The 17564-nt window shown below is 51.7% G+C and overlaps 6 protein-coding genes across 6 annotated transcripts; 2 read left to right on the top strand and 4 right to left on the bottom strand.

The window, feature by feature from the left end:
* Nucleotides 1-301: 301 nt before the first annotated feature.
* Nucleotides 302-1321, bottom strand: PODANS_5_6750 (uncharacterized protein; the record flags this gene model as incomplete). The annotated part of the gene is made up of 4 exons (XM_001905147.1): nucleotides 302-749; nucleotides 803-1071; nucleotides 1127-1194; nucleotides 1252-1321. 4 exons carry the CDS (start codon nucleotides 1319-1321, stop codon nucleotides 302-304), a joined length of 855 nt encoding a protein of 284 aa, XP_001905182.1.
* A 1906-nt stretch (nucleotides 1322-3227) lies between these two features.
* On the top strand, nucleotides 3228-5325 carry PODANS_5_6755 (uncharacterized protein; the record flags this gene model as incomplete). Its single annotated transcript, XM_001905148.1, has 4 exons — nucleotides 3228-3697; nucleotides 3776-4065; nucleotides 4122-4455; nucleotides 4539-5325. The coding sequence occupies 4 exons, from the start codon at nucleotides 3228-3230 to the stop codon at nucleotides 5323-5325; spliced, it is 1881 nt and encodes a 626-aa protein (XP_001905183.1).
* Nucleotides 5326-8088: 2763 nt separating this feature from the next.
* PODANS_5_6760 (uncharacterized protein) lies at nucleotides 8089-8985 on the bottom strand (the record flags this gene model as incomplete). Its single annotated transcript, XM_001905149.1, has 1 exon — nucleotides 8089-8985. The coding sequence occupies one exon, from the start codon at nucleotides 8983-8985 to the stop codon at nucleotides 8089-8091; it is 897 nt and encodes a 298-aa protein (XP_001905184.1).
* A 1161-nt stretch (nucleotides 8986-10146) lies between these two features.
* On the bottom strand, nucleotides 10147-13297 carry PODANS_5_6770 (uncharacterized protein; the record flags this gene model as incomplete). Its single annotated transcript, XM_001905150.1, has 5 exons — nucleotides 10147-12036; nucleotides 12136-12538; nucleotides 12596-12766; nucleotides 12826-13027; nucleotides 13084-13297. 5 exons carry the CDS (start codon nucleotides 13295-13297, stop codon nucleotides 10147-10149), a joined length of 2880 nt encoding a protein of 959 aa, XP_001905185.1.
* A 1166-nt stretch (nucleotides 13298-14463) lies between these two features.
* On the top strand, nucleotides 14464-15682 carry PODANS_5_6780 (uncharacterized protein; the record flags this gene model as incomplete). The annotated part of the gene is made up of 3 exons (XM_001905151.1): nucleotides 14464-14628; nucleotides 14688-15088; nucleotides 15151-15682. The coding sequence occupies 3 exons, from the start codon at nucleotides 14464-14466 to the stop codon at nucleotides 15680-15682; spliced, it is 1098 nt and encodes a 365-aa protein (XP_001905186.1).
* Nucleotides 15683-16345: 663 nt separating this feature from the next.
* On the bottom strand, nucleotides 16346-17408 carry PODANS_5_6790 (uncharacterized protein; the record flags this gene model as incomplete). The annotated part of the gene is made up of 2 exons (XM_001905152.1): nucleotides 16346-17111; nucleotides 17152-17408. The coding sequence occupies 2 exons, from the start codon at nucleotides 17406-17408 to the stop codon at nucleotides 16346-16348; spliced, it is 1023 nt and encodes a 340-aa protein (XP_001905187.1).
* Between the last annotated feature and the right edge of the window lie 156 nt (nucleotides 17409-17564).

A 17564-nucleotide genomic window follows, 5' to 3' on the forward strand; every position in this document is an offset into this window, starting at 1 on the left:
AAACCTCCGACGGTAGATCGGATGGTTCCGAGATGCAGGTGGGGGATTGTTTCTTCCCGGCAAAGGGTGCCCGGGTAAGCTAGGTACGTGCGGGGGATCAGAAGGGGGGTAGCTTGACCCCAACTCGGCAACTGTCAGGCCTTGTCAGTGTCAGATAAACATGCACTCAAAGCGGTTGGACGGCGAGCAAGAGACAAAAGACACACCGAAGCAAAACATTTGTCAAGATGTGCTCAAATCAAAATGTCAATTGTGCAGCTAAAGCAACACCCCTCAAAACAGCCCCTGAAAGCAAGCTACTTTATTCTGCCTTGAATTGGACCAGCTCAGGCAAGACCTTCTCCCCCACCTTGGGTTCCCTCATCTCCGCCCCCTCTCTCTTCTGATCCTTCGGCAGATCCAACACCAGCGCAGGCTCACTCGTCTCCACCGGCTCCCCATACCGCGGGGCCCTGAGATCATCAGGGTTTACCCTTTTCCCAGTTACGGGATTTGGGTAATGGAAGGGGACCACCCGTGTGTCCGGCCACAAGCTCCTCTGCTCGACGAGCTCATCCGGCCCATCAGGGTTCTCAGGAAATATGGACTTCGCAAAAGGGATGTACTCTTTCTTCGTGTGGCTCCACCCCTTCTCATGCTCCGCATGCCAAAAGGGGAAGTACCGGTACCTAAACAGCTTCCACACTCCATCCTCCTTGATGTACTCGTTCTCGTAGAGACCCCCCTCCCACCACTGACGATGCCCGCGGCTGTCTATTTGTCAGTAGCTCTTCTTTAGCCGGCCTTTTGCGGTGACACTAACGGGTAATACTCCTCAATCGACTCATGTGTGCCAGCTTGCATGAGTGCACGCATCCGACACCAGGCGTGTTTCCCAGTGGAGTCGACGTCGACAATCTCTTGCATCATGAGGTGGTCCAATAGCCAGCCTTCGACTGGGCCGTTGCGGCCCTTGACAAAGGATTGCTGGAAACGGCCCTGGTAGAGGCGGGCGATGCCGGCTTTGCCGCGGTAGCGGCCGCCGAGAAACTCGACGTAGGCGTCGGGGTGGTCGGAGAACATATCAACTACCTTTTGGGGTGTTGGCAACCTTGAGGAGAGAGATGAACGAACGAGGGTGACTTACCTCGTTGTAGAGACACTTGTCGAGATAGTAGCCATATTTGAAGTGGGTTTTGCGGACTTCGGCCTCGTCTGGAGAGAACTCTGGTTAGTGTGTGGCTTTTTATCAAGACCTGACAACAAACTTGCCTGAAACCCGGCTGAGCTCCTTCTGCAGCGTTTCGACCTGCTTCTTGAGTTCCGCGAATTCTTGCTCCATGGTCAGTTAGGTTTCTCTGTGATTGGGGTCTTTGCGAGATTATTGGATGTTGGATGGTGAGTGAGGTGGATGTCATTCGAGTTATGTATCTGCATTGCAGTCCGGAGGGTCCAATCGCAACAATGGTGGATCTTAGTGAGGGGTCTCGGAGAACGGCAAGCAGTTCACACGGCTGACCCCAACTCGTCTGGCTTTGGTTGAATATCCGAATGGTACTATTGACAACGGGCTAATCGGCAGATGCAGAATGTTGGGGAATCATGGTTGGGTCAGGGCCGTGTCGTTCCATGCGGGGACGTTGGGGTAAGTGAACTCAATGCAAGCAAGCAGATTATGAAAAAAGGGGCTCAAGGGTAACCGAGGGGCATTGCAACGGCGCGAAGAACCTGGAAGCATTTCATGCTTGGACGATGCAGCTATGAGCTGCTGTATAATTGGACTCCTCCCGGGAGCGCTTTGTTACATGCTTGGCGTCCATATCTCTACGTATCATGTGTATACGTTGTCATTATTGGGCCAGTGAAACATGAGGTCTGTCCTTAGATGCGCATATGTGTTGCCCCTCAGCACACGCTGCTGCTGTTTGTTGATCTCTGCTTGGTCGAAACGTTCCGCCGCAAGTCTGAAGGCCTGTATCTGGTCTTGAAGAGTTTCGTAATGCCTGTTGATGTCCCTTGGCCATATCGCCCATCCTACCATCACGGTAGATACGGCGACTCCAACGGACGACAAAGCAACCCAGGTGGCAATCTTCGCCGGGAGAAGGGCCGCGGAGGCGGTGATAGTGGCAAGGCTAGGTAGGTTCATGTTGGCTGATATAGCACAGGAAAAAGATGGAAAGAGACATACCTTCCTGCGGCGGCAGCACCCGGGATACCAGATTGTTTCGGACGATCAGTCTCTTTCCTTACCTCCTGAACATAGGTAAGGAGTTCCTCCATCAGGTACACATCGTGAATGACCTTATCGAGACAGACCTTGAGTCCAAAGAGGTGCTCGCTGTGTTCAGATCCAGGAACAGCCGCGTCGAGAGCCGCTTCTGCTCCTAATTAGTTCCGGGATATCAAACACGCATGTTGACAATGTCGGCTTACCCAGATCTGTGGTCGGCTGGTTCAAATCCAGCCTGCTGTGGTGCTCATAGTATCCTTTCATGTAGTACTCGGCTGAGTGTCGATGAGCGTCAAAGTTCAACCATATCATTCTGCCAGTTGGGGTTACTCCGATCGACTCTGGTTGCCCTGTGGCTCCTCCTTGTTGTGATGGCAATGCAGGATTTTCTTGGCCCGATAGAAGCCAGGAGCGTTCAACAACTTCTACATGTGAGTCGGATTCCATGATTGTATGGGGTTATGGTAAAGACCGCGGTGGTTTGAGACAATGATAAGGTAACGATGATGTGAATCGTTGGAAGGAAGGCGGCTGGAGATAACATGTCAGGTACCGCTCTTCTGCATGAGCTGGGCAGGCTGTCACGTGAGCAGCTGTGTGTCCAACACGGAGTTTAGACTTGCGGCTGCGGCAAGGTCAACATTCAATTGGCCGCCGAGCTGGTGAAACAGGTCACGCCAACAACGCCGTCTCAGACCCACGCTTCAGCGCATGGTATACAGTAACACCTCACTGCACCCTGAACACTGCATGTCTCCCATCATTTTCAGCCACAGAGAAAGAAACTGTACGTACAGTTGGGCGCGGTCTCGTCCTGGCGGTTCTGGCGGTTCTCCTGTTTCGTGTTGCGCCATCTTTGACCACGATGGCCGTTCGAAGCCTGCCTCCAGTCTTCCTCTATAATGAGTGGGGACGGGACCATCAAGTACCATCGAACTCAAACCATTTTCTTCTAGTCTCTACATACTCACCTCGCTAACCTTCCAACCATACCCATAAATGCAGTCTTATCAGGATGTCTACCAGCACCGTCATCACCGACTTTCTGATGCAGGTGTGGAGGTACACTCCCAGAGGATGGAACTACAAGGACAATGAAGGGACAGCTCAATTCTTGGCGCAGAATTGCGACCTGAAGGGTTGGACAGTGCACCCTACTTCACTCACTAGCATCCACGACCAAGACAGCTTCGTTCCTCTGGAAGTAAACTTCCGGTTTAAAGGATCAGCTGTGAAAGGGGCCCGCCGCGTTTACGATCACTTGGCTGATCTCAGGGAACTTTTTGAGGCTGTGCTCCCTTCCAAGATTGAGGAATTCTTTCTTGCCAAACAACAAAACTCAACGGCACACCACATGGTGTTGGTGCCTGTCGGCAAGATTTCGCCGGAGGTCGTACACAAGAATACCCGTATCAGGATCCTGAGGTCTCTAGAAGTCCGGACGAGCACGGTTGTGGAACGAAATCTGATTACGCCAATTGATATGTAGGACCTCCTCTATACCACATCTCCTGCTGGCTTTCAATCTCAACCATGTCCAAACTAACCCGAAGACTCAATCAGGTGCAATCTTGCGTTAGAAGTTGTGCGTGGGTCTGCAATAGGTGCCGATCTAGCGACTATGGTGCGCACGCTTCCGGCCAAGTGGATGATGGGGTCATCAATGGTTCAGGAGTTTGATAAGCTCCGCAAGTCGATACAAATGAATCAGCCTGAGGTCAACGGACCACTCAAGACGGTCGAGGACGTCACCAACGCCTGGAACAAGGCGGAGCCCTGCCTTGACCTCATGTCCACCATAATCCGCCACATTGAAGACTGCTTGGACTTGAGCCGAATTCCCAAACAAAAGGGTAAGTTTCACGATGCCTCATCCATCAGAGAAATTGTATCCTGATATCATTCACAGATATCCCACCCCAGCAACTTTACGAGACGATGCTAGGGCTCCGGAATGCAACCATTTTCTTCTCTGCGTATGAGGACCAAATGTTGAGCATCGCCGCCGCAACCCCAACCATTCTAAGGCCACCGAATGGAGCCAAGACCGTGGTCGGAGCTACCGCAACAGCACTTATGGTCGCCGCTGCTTTGATGGTTTACACATTCTTCACAGGAGGCACTGGCCTTATCATTGCCGGCGGTGCGTCAGGCGCTATTCTAGGAGGCGGCGCAACAGCGGGCATCGGAGCGTGGAAACGCAACAAACATGCCTCATTGTGTGAAAGTTGTATGTGCATCCAGTAGCTAAGTTCCCTTCATCTCCGCACGCTGCCAGCATCATCCCCTTCCTCGAGATTCAGCCGTGTAATCACCAGAATGTCAGGATGTACCGACTAGTTGTATTAATGCCCATCTCAGTTAGCCGGAGCATCATTAACCTTGGCAAGGCGCTCACAGATGCCAACATTTGCTTAGCAGCAACCTACAGCTCTCAGGTTCTGCAGTTTCCTTTGCATTCGTCGCATTGTGCATCCGCTCAGCGTGACGAGATCCTTCGACAGCTAGGCGTAGATACCCGGCAGTTGAAGAGAGAAGCTTACCAGCGCCCGGCACTTGAAAAGAACCTAGAGACAGTTTTGAACATGTACAACGAATTCCTCGTCGCGAGAGCCCAAGTGCAAAAAGAAGCCCGTGTCAGAACTAGGCAAAGTCTCACCCCGAATTCTCCCGCTCAACCACCGCAGGGGCTCCAGAATCGTTCGGCTCCTAGGCCGCAAAACCCTATGCCCGTAGTATCCAAACAGCGGGCCATTGGTTCCATCTCGACGCCATCAGCACGGTTGAACCCCCGTCAGCCTCAGCCACGAGGAGCTTCGCCGGTAGCTGTCAATCAAGGCGCCCCCGGTCAGCAACGTCAGCAGCAGCAGCGAAAACAACCCGTTTCCTTGCCGGCGGCACCAAGTCAACAGGCCTCTGGTTCACAACCGCGGCCTCTGCCAATTCAATTAAAGAACGACAACCCATCTCCTCAAAGTCGACCGTCAAAGAACGCCGGCTCATCTCGTCAAAGTCAACAGTCAAAGACAGGCCCCTTGACCGGTCAAAGCCGAGTGAACCCTGCAGACCCAGCTCGATCAGCACCAAAGATGAGGAGCTCAACCACTAGGTGATTAAAATCTTGGATGTTTTTCTCTTTCTTGATTGAGTAGATACCAGCTTATAGCTGCACCATCAAGATGACGGGTTGAAAAGACAAGCTGATAAGCGCTCTTGAGGAACCGGTAGTTGGAAGAGTGGCACCGGTCTGATCTCGGGAGCAGCCCGGGCTTGTATGAGCTATCGTCGCAATTGGGTTGAACCAGGACTTTGTAACCAAGGATAAAGATATCTCGCTGATTCCACCGTCTAACAGATCGAGCTGAAGAAAGGATCGGGTGTTGTTGTGTCTGGGGCAGGGTCCGAAAGTATTTGCTCATGCCTTCTCTATGGGCAAAGACAGGCGATCTCGACTGAATCTACAAAGTAGATTATCAGTAGCGGCAGATGCCATGGGAAAGGCTGGAGGTTATCACCATATCGCAGCAACCTGGTCAGTGGACAGTCGATGGTTCTCGATACCAACTACGACATTGCAGACTGTTAGCTGCAAATAAAGACCTACCAGGGGTGCGTGAGCGCAAGGGAGGCGCCATCTTGCTGAACATGGGCGACTGTGGTGGCGGGAGGTAAATGTTCCAGATGCTTCGAGATGGGCCAGGGTTGCAAAGCGCTTCTCAAATGAAGCTGGGAGGACGGTGAGACATTTTGGGACATTTCAGGGCGTCTCAATTCTTAAACTTTCCAAAAAGACCACTGCAAGGAAGAAAGGACCGCAATCGTGGTCATTGTGGGGTACCTTCTTCACGATCCGTTCCGAGACCAATATCAGAATATGAGCCCAACAAGACGACAGCTAATGCAAATGGAACCAATCTAAATACCTACCAGGTTGGGTTGATGAAATGCTTTTGCAACACCCTCAGGATGGGAAGGAGGATCACAGATGTAAATTTCTCAGCCTCGGGCATGAGCAGGTAAATTCCAGCGATAAGTAAATTTGCACGTCTTGCCCTCTGGACACTTCAACTCTCAGGCTCATCTTCTTTTGGCCAGTGATACATCAAATCTGACTTTAGGTGTGCAAAAGTCTTTGGTCTGAGCAAAGTCTGCTGCTTGTTGATTTCGACGACATCATACTGCTCCTCCACTGCACGCCTCAATATCTGTATTCGGGCGTGTTTACTTTGGTAGTGCTTGTTGAGATCACGAGGCCATAGGGCGTAGCCGACTATCCCGGTTAATACGGCCACTCCAATAGATAACAGCGCGACCCATATAGCGATCTTCGCTGGGAAAAGCCATGCAGAAACAGCGATATTTGTGAGACTAGATGCGGATATTAGCTGGTATAATTGGAGGACAACGGCAAGGGAGCAAACTGAAATCATAATCCTACCTTCCTGCTGCCGCAATACCCGGGATGGCAAGCTGCTTCGGCGCGTTAGAGGAGCTCCTCACCTCCTGAATATAGGCGAGTATTTCTTGCATCATAAAGACGTCCCGTGCAACTCTATCAGCACAAACCCTAAGTCCAGTGAGGTGCTGGCTTTGGTGCGTTCCGGAAACAGCGGCATCAATTGCGGCATCTACATGTACAGCAGATGTGTAAGATATCGAGGTACAACCGGCCATCGGGAAGGGAAACCCACTTAGATCTTCGATCGCTCGCTGGGCTCCAGAACGTTGAGGCTCGTAGTATCTACTCAATACCATTCGGCAGAGCTACGCCGGGTTTCAAATGTTCTCCATAACGCCACCCCAGTTGGGGTGAGGCCAAGTAGCTCTGGTGATGGCGACGCGGCGTTTGACTGAGGAGAAAGCAGACTAGATCGCTCAAGTACCTCAACATCTGAGTCTGAATCGATCATGGCAATTTCGTGGTGTTTCCTAAGAGATCTTGGTGACTGATTTCGTCATGGGCGACTGCTTTTGGTGTTTGAGCTGGAAGATTTGAGCCGCGGCGAAGTCAGCCTCAAAGTGGCCAAGAACCCACGAGGTGAAACGCGGGCCGTATGTAGCAGTGTTGGGTCAGCGCTTCCTGGCAGGTTGCACAGTGAGGAAATTATTTACACAGTGCACAAAACTCTATCACAGGATCGAGCACGGCCTACAGCCATCGACGTCAACTAACTGTGTGGCCTGCCGAGAAATAGCCAGGCTCAGTATTGCTTGCTGTTTCGAACAGCACCATATTTGGACACACTGGCTGGTTGGGCCCTTGAGCTGGCTCTTCTGCACAAGTCCAGGTTCTGAGCCAGAGGCATATACCTCTCGTGACGTTCCCATCTCATGTTTTCGCGCTATCATGCTGTGCAAACATTGATCGAAAGTTATCCAGGATGTAATAGATCTTCATTTGATCACATGAGAAATGCCTGTAAGTGGCAGAAACAAGTGTAGGAACGTTGTAGAAATATTTCAGATACTTGGATACCTGATAGGTAATGATGTTGGACAGTTCTCACGCTGCTGAGAGGTTAGGTGTTGAAAGGCTGACATAACAACAACGGCTCCTCATACTGCCATTTATTCTTGAATGTTGAGATGGGGATAGCATGGACTCCTCACGCTACCAGTGGGTTGGGGTGTGGATGCTTGATCAACACTGCCGCGCATTACAGCCAGGACCTCAGTTGAATGTCTTCTTTGTATTGGGTTCTAATTTCCATTTTGTTAATCTCCATTATATCGGGATGGGTCTATCCACAACCGTTCCTAGAGAACAACATCTGTAAATTCAAGTCACCCTTTTCCCTGAAGCTTCAGGTGAGATAAATAAATGAACTCGACCAATTTAACCATGGCTCTAGTTCATTACTAAGAAATAGACACGCTCAGATAGTAAGTCTAAATTTCAGCAAGTCGCGGCTTATGATCTCATCTTTCCGATTTTCCAATTCATCGACATCCCAGCAGCAGTTGAAGAATCGGCCCGCAAGCCACTCTCTGCGTTCCTTGGCAAGCCATACCATGGCGTCGGCAGGTAACTCGGGCGTGTCCTGGAGGATGGTATGATGCTCCTCGGGCATATTCAATGCCAGTTCTGTTTTGACCGCTCCTGGGTGAATCGCAATAGCAATCAGGCCTTTGTCGTGGTACTCCTGGTCGATGAACTCGGTGAACCTTAGGGTTGCAAATTTGGTGGTCTGGTATGCTGAGGCTCCGTAGAACAGTGCGTGTGCTCCAGCAGAGGAGACGGTGATGAAAGTCTTGATGGACGACTCCAACAGCAGCGGGATAAAAGACTTCGCACAAAGATAGGTCCCCTTTATGTTGATCTCCCAAGTCTTCCACCATTCCGTCGGATCAGACTCCACAAGAGGTCTCCATTCTGGCAGGTAGCCCGCGTTGGCGATCAGGACATCCAGACTTCCTCCAAATGCCTTGGATACCTTATCCACAGCTTCAGTGACCGACTCCTCCACGGTCACATCCATGTTCAGGGTAAGGACGAGAGGTTCCTCTCGGCCTGCGGCAACAGCAGCAGCTTTGATCTCTTGCTCGGCCTGACGAAGAGAAGAGCGGGCTGCCAGAGCAATCTTGGAACATCCAGCCACGGCAAAGCGAATGCCGGTTGCCATGCCGATTCCCCTGGAGGCGCCCGTGATGAGAACCGATTTTCTAGACAAGTCCGCATCGGCCGGGGAGATTGCCGCGTACGTGTCGTGATGAGTTCCCACAAAGTCGACAACCTCCCAGACATTCGTCGTCCGAGGAGATGAGGTGGCCATGCGGTGCGAGGTTTGACCGGTACAAAGGCAGAGAACTTGCAAAGTAGGCGGGTGACGACGGCACCGGAATGCGGTATTCGTAACATCAGACAATGAATTGAAGACTGTCGATTGAGAGGTTGCCAGCTATTTAATGATTGCCACCACCCAGTTTCATGTAGATGGTTAAGTCCTTGTTAACTCCTAAGTCCGTCCTACCTAATTCGCGAGGCATTAGTCGGACTTGGGCCGTTCCCACCATCGGTCCGAGGTCGTGCACCTACCTTAGGCGTATCTCCATTGATCATTCAAAGCCGGAAGGGCAGCTACGTACCTTGCATACTTTACACCCCATTGCTGATGATGACTAAATCTTCCGCGAGCTGGGATGACGACAAGGCGTTTGGCCAAAACTACAATGGCTCTGGGCGTGGTTTGACGGCAGCATGCTTCATCCCCCCTTCCCCTTTGAAAATGACGTCAAGACGACCCGGAGACTTTGATTGGATTGCAGAACGTCACCTCGAAGGTGCTTAAAAACTAACAGGAACAGAAGAAATGAAGCTGGAAAGTTACCGCGTACTTTATCTGACTTACTCCAAACCACATATAGGTAACAGCTTTTTATAAAGGAAAAAACTGCGCCATGTCCCAGAGTCGAACTGGGCAATCTCTTACTATCTTGGAGAGGGGATAGGTAATCTGACTGTTGGAGGCGAGACGAACTCAGAACCTTCCCGGACACCATTGTCAGTCGTTAAACTGATTTCTGGACTAATTCCAAGCAGAGCGAACCACCAATTGTGCTACCCGGGCCTGTGTTTTCTTAGAGAGAGCAAACCTGCTTATGAACCAAGCAGTTGCCCCCTTGGGTACAGACCACCTTTTCGCTGTTCCCTATTAAACCCGTAGTGGGTGTCCGCTCCCACAGGCATCTCAGACCTTGCTCTATTTACCGGCACCGCAATATTCCACAAACTGCAGAAAGCCAAGATGGGCCTCTATATGCAGGTAGGCTCACATGCTAAAGCCCTCCAAGAACTGCGTCATATTACGCCAGGCATGGTCAAACACAGTTGGGCTCTTGCTTCACGTTTACCGTTCAATTCCACTCTATATCACCTCAGAACCATACTTGGCTACACACCTACTATACGTGAAATCACTGCGAAAAACAAACCCTCAGTAAACATCACAAACATACCTCCCATCTCCCTTGATCCCCTCCAACCACTCCTCTCCCTCTCTCTCCCCCCCCTGTCCCGACTTCTCCTCCCAAATCCTCCTCCAAACCTCCCCAGCACTCCTCCCAAGTCTAGCAGCACTCCCACAAGTGAAAATCCTGCCCCCCTTCTCAACCACTTCCCACATCCTATCCCGTTCTTCCCACAAAGCATCAGTGACATACCTCCCCTTCTTCCCCCCCGGCCGAGAAAAACACGGCACGACCCTGACCACCCCCCCTCTCTCCCACCTTTCCAGCTCCTCCTTGTACAAATAATCCTTTTCCTCATCCCTACACCCAAAGAAGAGGACCGCCTCGCCGAACTCCCCACCTTGCTTCATCAGCTCGGCTCGCTCTTGGAGAAGACCCCTCATGGGGGCAATCCCGCTGCCTGCCGCAACCATGGCGATTGGTTTGGAGATGTCTTTTGGGAGCTGAAACGGCAGTGTTGTGGGACGGACAAGACAAGATATCTCATCCCCTATCTTGCGGGAGGAGAGGTAGGATGAGGCGACGCCGTTGAATGTTCCGTGACTGCTCAAGGCAGGGGATTGGAACAGGTCAAACGTGATGGATGCGACGAGGCCAGACTGGAGTGTTCCCGAGGACGGGGAGAGGGGAGATGACGAAATGCTGTACACCCTCGGTGCAAGGGGAGGGAGGAGATCGATAAAGACTCCAAAAGGGAGGGCCAAGGTAGGGATAGTGCTGAGAACATCGAGGACAGAGTGCCGGTTTGTGAGCAGGTCTTCATAGGCGGAGTCCTGGGTGAGGTTGAGAAGATGGGCTTTCTCCGGGGAGGAATCTTCCGCGTGGAGGGAGAGCGTGAGGAGCTGGCGTTTGGTGATGGGTGCGGCGAGCTCGACACGTTGTCTTAAAAAGTGCTCTATTGCCATTGGTTGGGATGGTAGGAAATCCTTCTTGGAGGATTGAACTGTCATGGTGTCTGCTGGGCTGAGACTGAAACGGGCAATGGTTCGGTGAACGGATTCGGTGGAGTTGCGGCCTTGAACAACGAGGTAGTCTCCCGCTCGGTAGTGGCAGCCAGGAGGAAGACGGACGTCGACGTGGTATTTCGCTGGTCCCACCGAGGTATCAGCCAGTTGGCGAATGGCGGCAATGGTCCCAACGCCCATTTGATCACCGCCTAGAACTCTGGGAAGAGTCTTGAGGTTATGGCGTTCGATGCTCACTTCGACGCCTGCCTGTGCCTTGTGGGCTTTGCCAGCCGACACTCCTGAGAGGGCCAAGCACAGCTCTTCTTCCCAGGTTTCCCACGGTCCAACAAGGTCTTGCTTCACGTTTCCATAACCTGTTTCGACGAGGCGCTCGGCACCGAGGCTCTCAAGCGTGTAGTCAATGAGCTTAGGAATCTTGTAGAAGGTATTCACCCAATCGGAATTACCTAATGCGAAAACAGCATATTTGACGCCTGAGAGCTTGGTGCCATTGCTAGAAAGTTGCTCAAGCCACTTGACAAACTTCTTGGCGTTATCCGGAGGTCGTCCGTCGTAGGAGGGTGTGATGATGATACAGGGCCGATCCGTGGGCAGACTGTCAGTGGCAGAGTCCAGCGTCCTCACATCGTCAACCGCGAGCCCAAAGTCGGGGGCGATGCGCGAAAGCGATTGCATCAGACTCTCGGCGGTCCCCATGTTGCCGCCAAACAAAACGGTGATGGATTTTTTGGGAGTGTTGCTGTCGGTTTGTGGTGTAACGTTTTGTCTTGTCTTGGTGGCAGCCGTCTTTGGCTGGGAGCCGCCGCCAGGGATACCACTCAAGGAAGATTTTCCTGACCGCCTTTTCGCTCGTATCTTGAAGTCAATACATTTCAAAGCCATTTGACCCTGTTTTCAGGTTAGCCAGCTAATCACCTCTTTGAGTAGAAGAAAGAGAGAAAATAGACAAGCCCAAGAAGCCAGGTTGGAAAGGACAACAATACGCACTTTGAGCTCCAAAATGTAGTTGGGGTCTGCCTTTTCAACGTCAAATCTTTGTAGGACCATGGCTACATTAATGAGAATTTCTTGCTCCGCAAATCCACGTCCAATGCACGCTCGCTGACCATCGCCGAACTGAAAAGGTTGTAATGTCAGTATTGTACCGTTACCGGGAACATGGCTCCGACTCACCGGCTTCCAGGAATTAGGTGGTAACGCCTGGAAATTCCTGTCCAGCATCCTTTCCGGTTTGAACTCATCTGAATCAGCACCCCAGACGACGGGGTCTCTATGGAAATGCCTCCAGACGCCCGACACCATCTGACCCTTTCTGACAAAGTACTTTCCTCCCAAGACTGTATCCTTGACTGCAAACCTCGTGAGCAAACTGCTGGGGTGCTGGATACGTCTCGAAGTGGGTTAGTTGAAGCAATATGGGACAGAGTGTAAGGGGGGGTTTTCTTACAACGCTTCCTTGATGCACGCATCGAGGTATTTCAACTTGGGCAGCATCTCGTATGTGAGAACCTTGTCACCGACAACCTCGTCCACCTCCTGCTGGGCCTTGGCCATGGTCTCCGGGTACGTACACAAAAGGTAGTAGATAAAGCTCAAGGTTGCCGAGGTTGTCTCGTATCTAATAGAAGCTGTCAGTACATGTCTGTCAAAGGATTGGTCGATATATTGCAGACTCACCCAGCGCCTAGGAAGGTTGGGATCTGGTACTCGATATTCTCTCGCGTGAGCTTCTCTCCCGTCTCCCTATCAACGCCGTGGATCATCAGATTGAGCAGATCATTTGCCTCTGACTTTGGGTTGTCAATCCGGTCTTGGATGATCTTCTTGCACAGCTCCTTCATCTTGGCGATATTCTCCTGACGGTGCTGTTCCTCTTTGTCTGAATGACGGGATTAGCATGGGTCTGCTAGAGTTTCTCTGACGGGCCATACTTACAGTAGAACTGATTGAGGATCTCTGGCCTATTCGCTCGCCTCCCCGATTCGACAATGGCTTCCTTGAGCTGGGTCATGAAAGGGTGATGATCCGCAGTGTAGAACTCGTTGAACCGGTAACCGAAAGCACAGAGCCCAACGGTGTCGAATGCCAGTCTCGCCATGTCGTCGATGCATTCGATTTCGTGATCTGGGCCAAATCTGTCCCACTTCATCACAAGCTGCGCCGAAAGATCTTGCCTGTTGGGATGAAGAAATTAGAAAGAGGTCACCCAAAAATATCAAGCTGCACAGGAAACTTACATGTCATCAAACATCTTGCTCAACCCCAGCGATCCTTTCCGATGTTAGCCCCAACCCCATCAAAGACTTTGACAAACTCACCAAAGATCGGCACCAGCAGCCTATGAGCCTTCCACCAAGCCTTGTCCGTTGACTCGGCAGAAAACAAACCATCCCCAAACACCGGTCTCATCTCCTTGTGCAGTCGATGAGTAAACTTGCTGAACCGTTCGTCATTCGCCATCTCGTTGACCAGCTCTCGGCTACCGACAAACACCCGGGGGTAGGCCATCCCGAGGTCAAGCTGGAATATCTCTCCATACTGGTCCATCAGCTTCCAGAACGACTTGACAGGCAGGTCAGGGTCGAGATCTGGGGCGTGACCCAGCAGGCCGAAGTAATGGCCATGCTTTGGAGACGGAATTTTGAGGAGCTTGGAGTGGTCGATAATTTCCGCTTCTTCGATCTTTTGGGGGTTCTTGGGTGTGTCGAGTGCTTGGCCTGGGTACAGAGCTGGGCAGAGAGTCAGGTTGGCCTCCTTGTCGACTGCAACGGGGCAGGTTAGGATTTCGGTTGCCGCCATTGGTGTTTGGATTGCCAGAATGAACAGAAATGATTCTGTTATTCTGAAAGGCTATGATAGTTCAAGCCGCTGCTGGAAATTGGGTGCTGGAGGATATGCTAGATTCCCGTCACCGCCGAGGACCATCCTGCTGCGGTGGGTCTCTGCAGAAATAGGTAAGCAACATCACCGCAGATTCGATGGAGCCATCGAAATTCGGCGGTTGAGAGTGAAGTCTTGGCTCGGCGGTTGATTGATAAATATTTCGGGCCCTTCTGTTCGGCGTTGTGTTCGGTGATTTTGCCTCGTGCAATGCGCCGAGACAGCGCAAATGCGGCGGCAGGACAGGCCCGATAGTCTGGTTCACCCGATCTGGTTAACGGTTAACATGCTGTGGAACACCAGTTTAAAGCAAGGCGTCTGACGGCATTGTTGCAACGGGTTGTTGACATCTTGAAAGCTGATAATCTGGACAATTTAATTATCTACCCCACCCCTTTGATCCAACTTCATTCCACCTAACCAACACTCACAATCATGCCCTCGTTGAACGCAGAGCTCTCCCTCCCAAGGACACAGACGGCGATTATTGCTCAGGGACCTGGGAAACTCGCCATTCAGCACGATGTCGCAGTGCCGACGCTCGCACCCGACATGGCAATCGGTTTGTTTACCCTCGTCGCCTCCTCTCCCATACCCACCGTAATCTAACCTTGGCAGTGAAAACGGCCGCGGTGGCGATCAACCCAGCAGATGCCAAGATGCTCGATTACAGCCCAGCTCAGGGAGCTATTCATGGTTATGACTTTGCAGGCACCATTGTTGCCCTCGGGAAAGACGCTCCTGCGCATCTCTCAGTCGGGGATAGGGTCGCCGGCATGGTTTTTGGCGGCAATTCAAACGTCAAAACCATTGGGGGGTTCTCTCAATACGTGGGAGCAATGGCGGATCTTTTACTCAGACTTCCCGACGACATGAGCTTCGAGGAGGGTGCTAGCTTGGGAACCGGTGTTGCCACCGCAACGCTATCGTTGTTTGACAGACTTCGTGTACCTGCCACTCTGGACGACCTCCGCAGAGGTGAGCCAAAGCAAGGAGAATTTGTTCTTGTTGCTGGAGGCAGCACGGCGTCTGGAACCAGAGCCATTCAACTTCTGAAAAAGTAAGTTCGGTCCCCATCATCTCTTTGGAGTCTCCGCTGACCATTCCTCTTCCTTTCACTAGTGCCGGCCTCAGACCAATCGCATCATGCTCCCCTTCCAACTTTGCCCTTGTTGAACGGTTCGGTGCCGAAAAGGTCTTTGACTACCACTCCCCAACATGTGCTCAAGAGATCCGCGAGTACACCCTCAACGAGCTCGAGTATGCTCTCGACTGCGTCTCACAGGCCGACACTACCAAGCTTTGCTTCGAATCAATCGGGCGTGCTGGCGGTCGCTATGTTTCTCTTGAACCGTTCAGAGATACTGTAGCGCAGACGCGGGCTCTGACGATTGAGCCGTCGTGGGTGATGGTTCTCAGCATCTTCGGAATCAAGGTGGGTTTGGAGGGTGAATATGGACGAGAGGCAACTCCGGAGGATAGAAGGTTTGGCGCTCAGGCATTCGCTGCTGTGCAAAACTTACTGGACGGCGGTAAGATTCAAGCTCATCCAATCAAGGTGATGCCCGGTGGGTGGGAGGGGGTCATGAAGGGAGTTGATATCATCCGGAGTCAATCGTTGTCAGGTCAGAAAATGGTGTATTCCGTGGTGTGATGACGTATTGGTGGCAAGGATCTCTGTGGAACTTTGTGGGTATGATGGTATATTTAGCAGCGTTATTTCACCTTGATGTATGTATTCTTTTGGGTAAATTTTGACCTGGTGTCACCTCCAAACACCCGGCTCAAACAGGGTGCTTTTACTTGGGGCGAACCTTTACGGAGCCCCCTTGTTATCTTACCAGCGCCCCCCTCCCTATAACATAGTAGAAGACGTTTAAATTATCATCTAAGGCCTTTAAATCATCTCTTAAGGCTTACATTTTTCTTCACGCCTCTTACCTATCCTTTAAAGCCTGTTAACTCTCTTTTAGGGCCTTTGGTGTAACTTTTAAGGCCTCTTAACTATCTTTTAAAGCTCATTAAATATGCTTTACAGGGTATTCCATAAAGGCTCTCTCTTCTTCCAAAGCTCCACTGCATATCCTCGAATCACAGAGCGAATGGGATCACTTGAGTGGTGGGAGATTCATTCATCTCAACAATGCAGGGTGTCTTCCCCTTCATCAAAGGTTCTTCATTAGACTTTCTTTGGCCTTCACTGATTGAATGATGCAAGCTCCTTTTTCGTTGAAATGTCATAAAACGTCTTTATTAACTTAAACATGTCCCTTTCCTTGGAACCCTCAACCTCGCCCAGTAATTCGGCCTTCTCCACTCAATGAGCAAACACTTCTCCCCTCACCACCTCTTCGGTCTTCTTCCCCTTCATCAAGCTAAACTGGCTCCTAAACCTCTTGACCAGCAAATCAGCCACCGTCTCATCCCCGGCCGCGCCCTCTCCCTTGCCATCAATAAACGGGTTCGTGGCATCCAAGTCCCCGTGCCAGAACGTCGCACAGCTGATCCTCTCTTCCTCACCCTTGTTGATAACCCTGTGCTTCGCACTCTGGTACACGCCCCCGGACCAGCCAGCAATCATATCACCAGCGTTGATCACCAAAACATTCTCCAGCGCAGGCACAGGAATCCACTCCCCCTTGTGCTCGACCTCCAGCCCATTTCGTCCAGCCTCTTGCAGGAGAACTGTGACGCCCCCAAAATCGGTGTGGGCACCTACACCGAACTGGCCCGGCAAGGTAGACGAAAAGGGAGGATACCGAATCATCTTCATCATCACGACAGGCTTCTTGGTGAACTGGGAGAGCAGCTCCCCCGGGTGACCAAGTCCCTGGATGAGAAGCTGCCAGATCTCCCTGCCCAGACGGTTCGTCTCCTGATAGTACGACCAGACCGGGTCGCGGAACTCGGCCTCGGGGACCAGCTCAGGCGAAGGCCAAATGTTTGGGCCGTGGAACCCAGGAGGCTCAATCTTTTCGGAGGGACGGCCAATGTAGAATGCCTTTTTTTTTTCCGTGTCAACAAAGCGTGTGGAAGAAGGAGGGAGTTGGAAAGGGTGGACTGACTTCTTTGGCGTCGTGCATCTTGTCTCCAGTCCGGAAGGTATCCCCTGACCCCTCGTACCCCCGACGGCAGGGATTTTTGAGGAAGCTCATGGCCAGTTTGTCTTCCTTGGGGATTCTCATAAGAGTGCGGATCGCCTCAATCAGGGCGTGTTGGGAGGCGATGGGGATTCCATGGTTGATGACTTGGAAGAAGCCAAACTCGGCGACGGCAGCGCGGACTTGGGCAATGACTGTTGCTTTGGATGACGGGGTGGCGTCTGGGGAGAGGTAAGGGGCGAGGTCGATGAGGGGGAGGATGAGGTCGGCGGAGGGCATTGTGATGTTGGCAGCCGATTCAGTTTCAAGATTGCGGTGTTGATACTGTGGATCAAGACGGGAACGTCAGCTCGAAATCTCCTTTATGTGCTGGAAACGACGTGTTGACGATAAGGTCACCGAGACTGACTGAAGTTGCGATCGTACCACATTACT

This window comes from Podospora anserina, chromosome 5, assembly GCF_000226545.1.
Source record: "Podospora anserina S mat+ genomic DNA chromosome 5, supercontig 8".
Lineage (NCBI taxonomy): Eukaryota > Fungi > Ascomycota > Sordariomycetes > Sordariales > Podosporaceae > Podospora > Podospora anserina.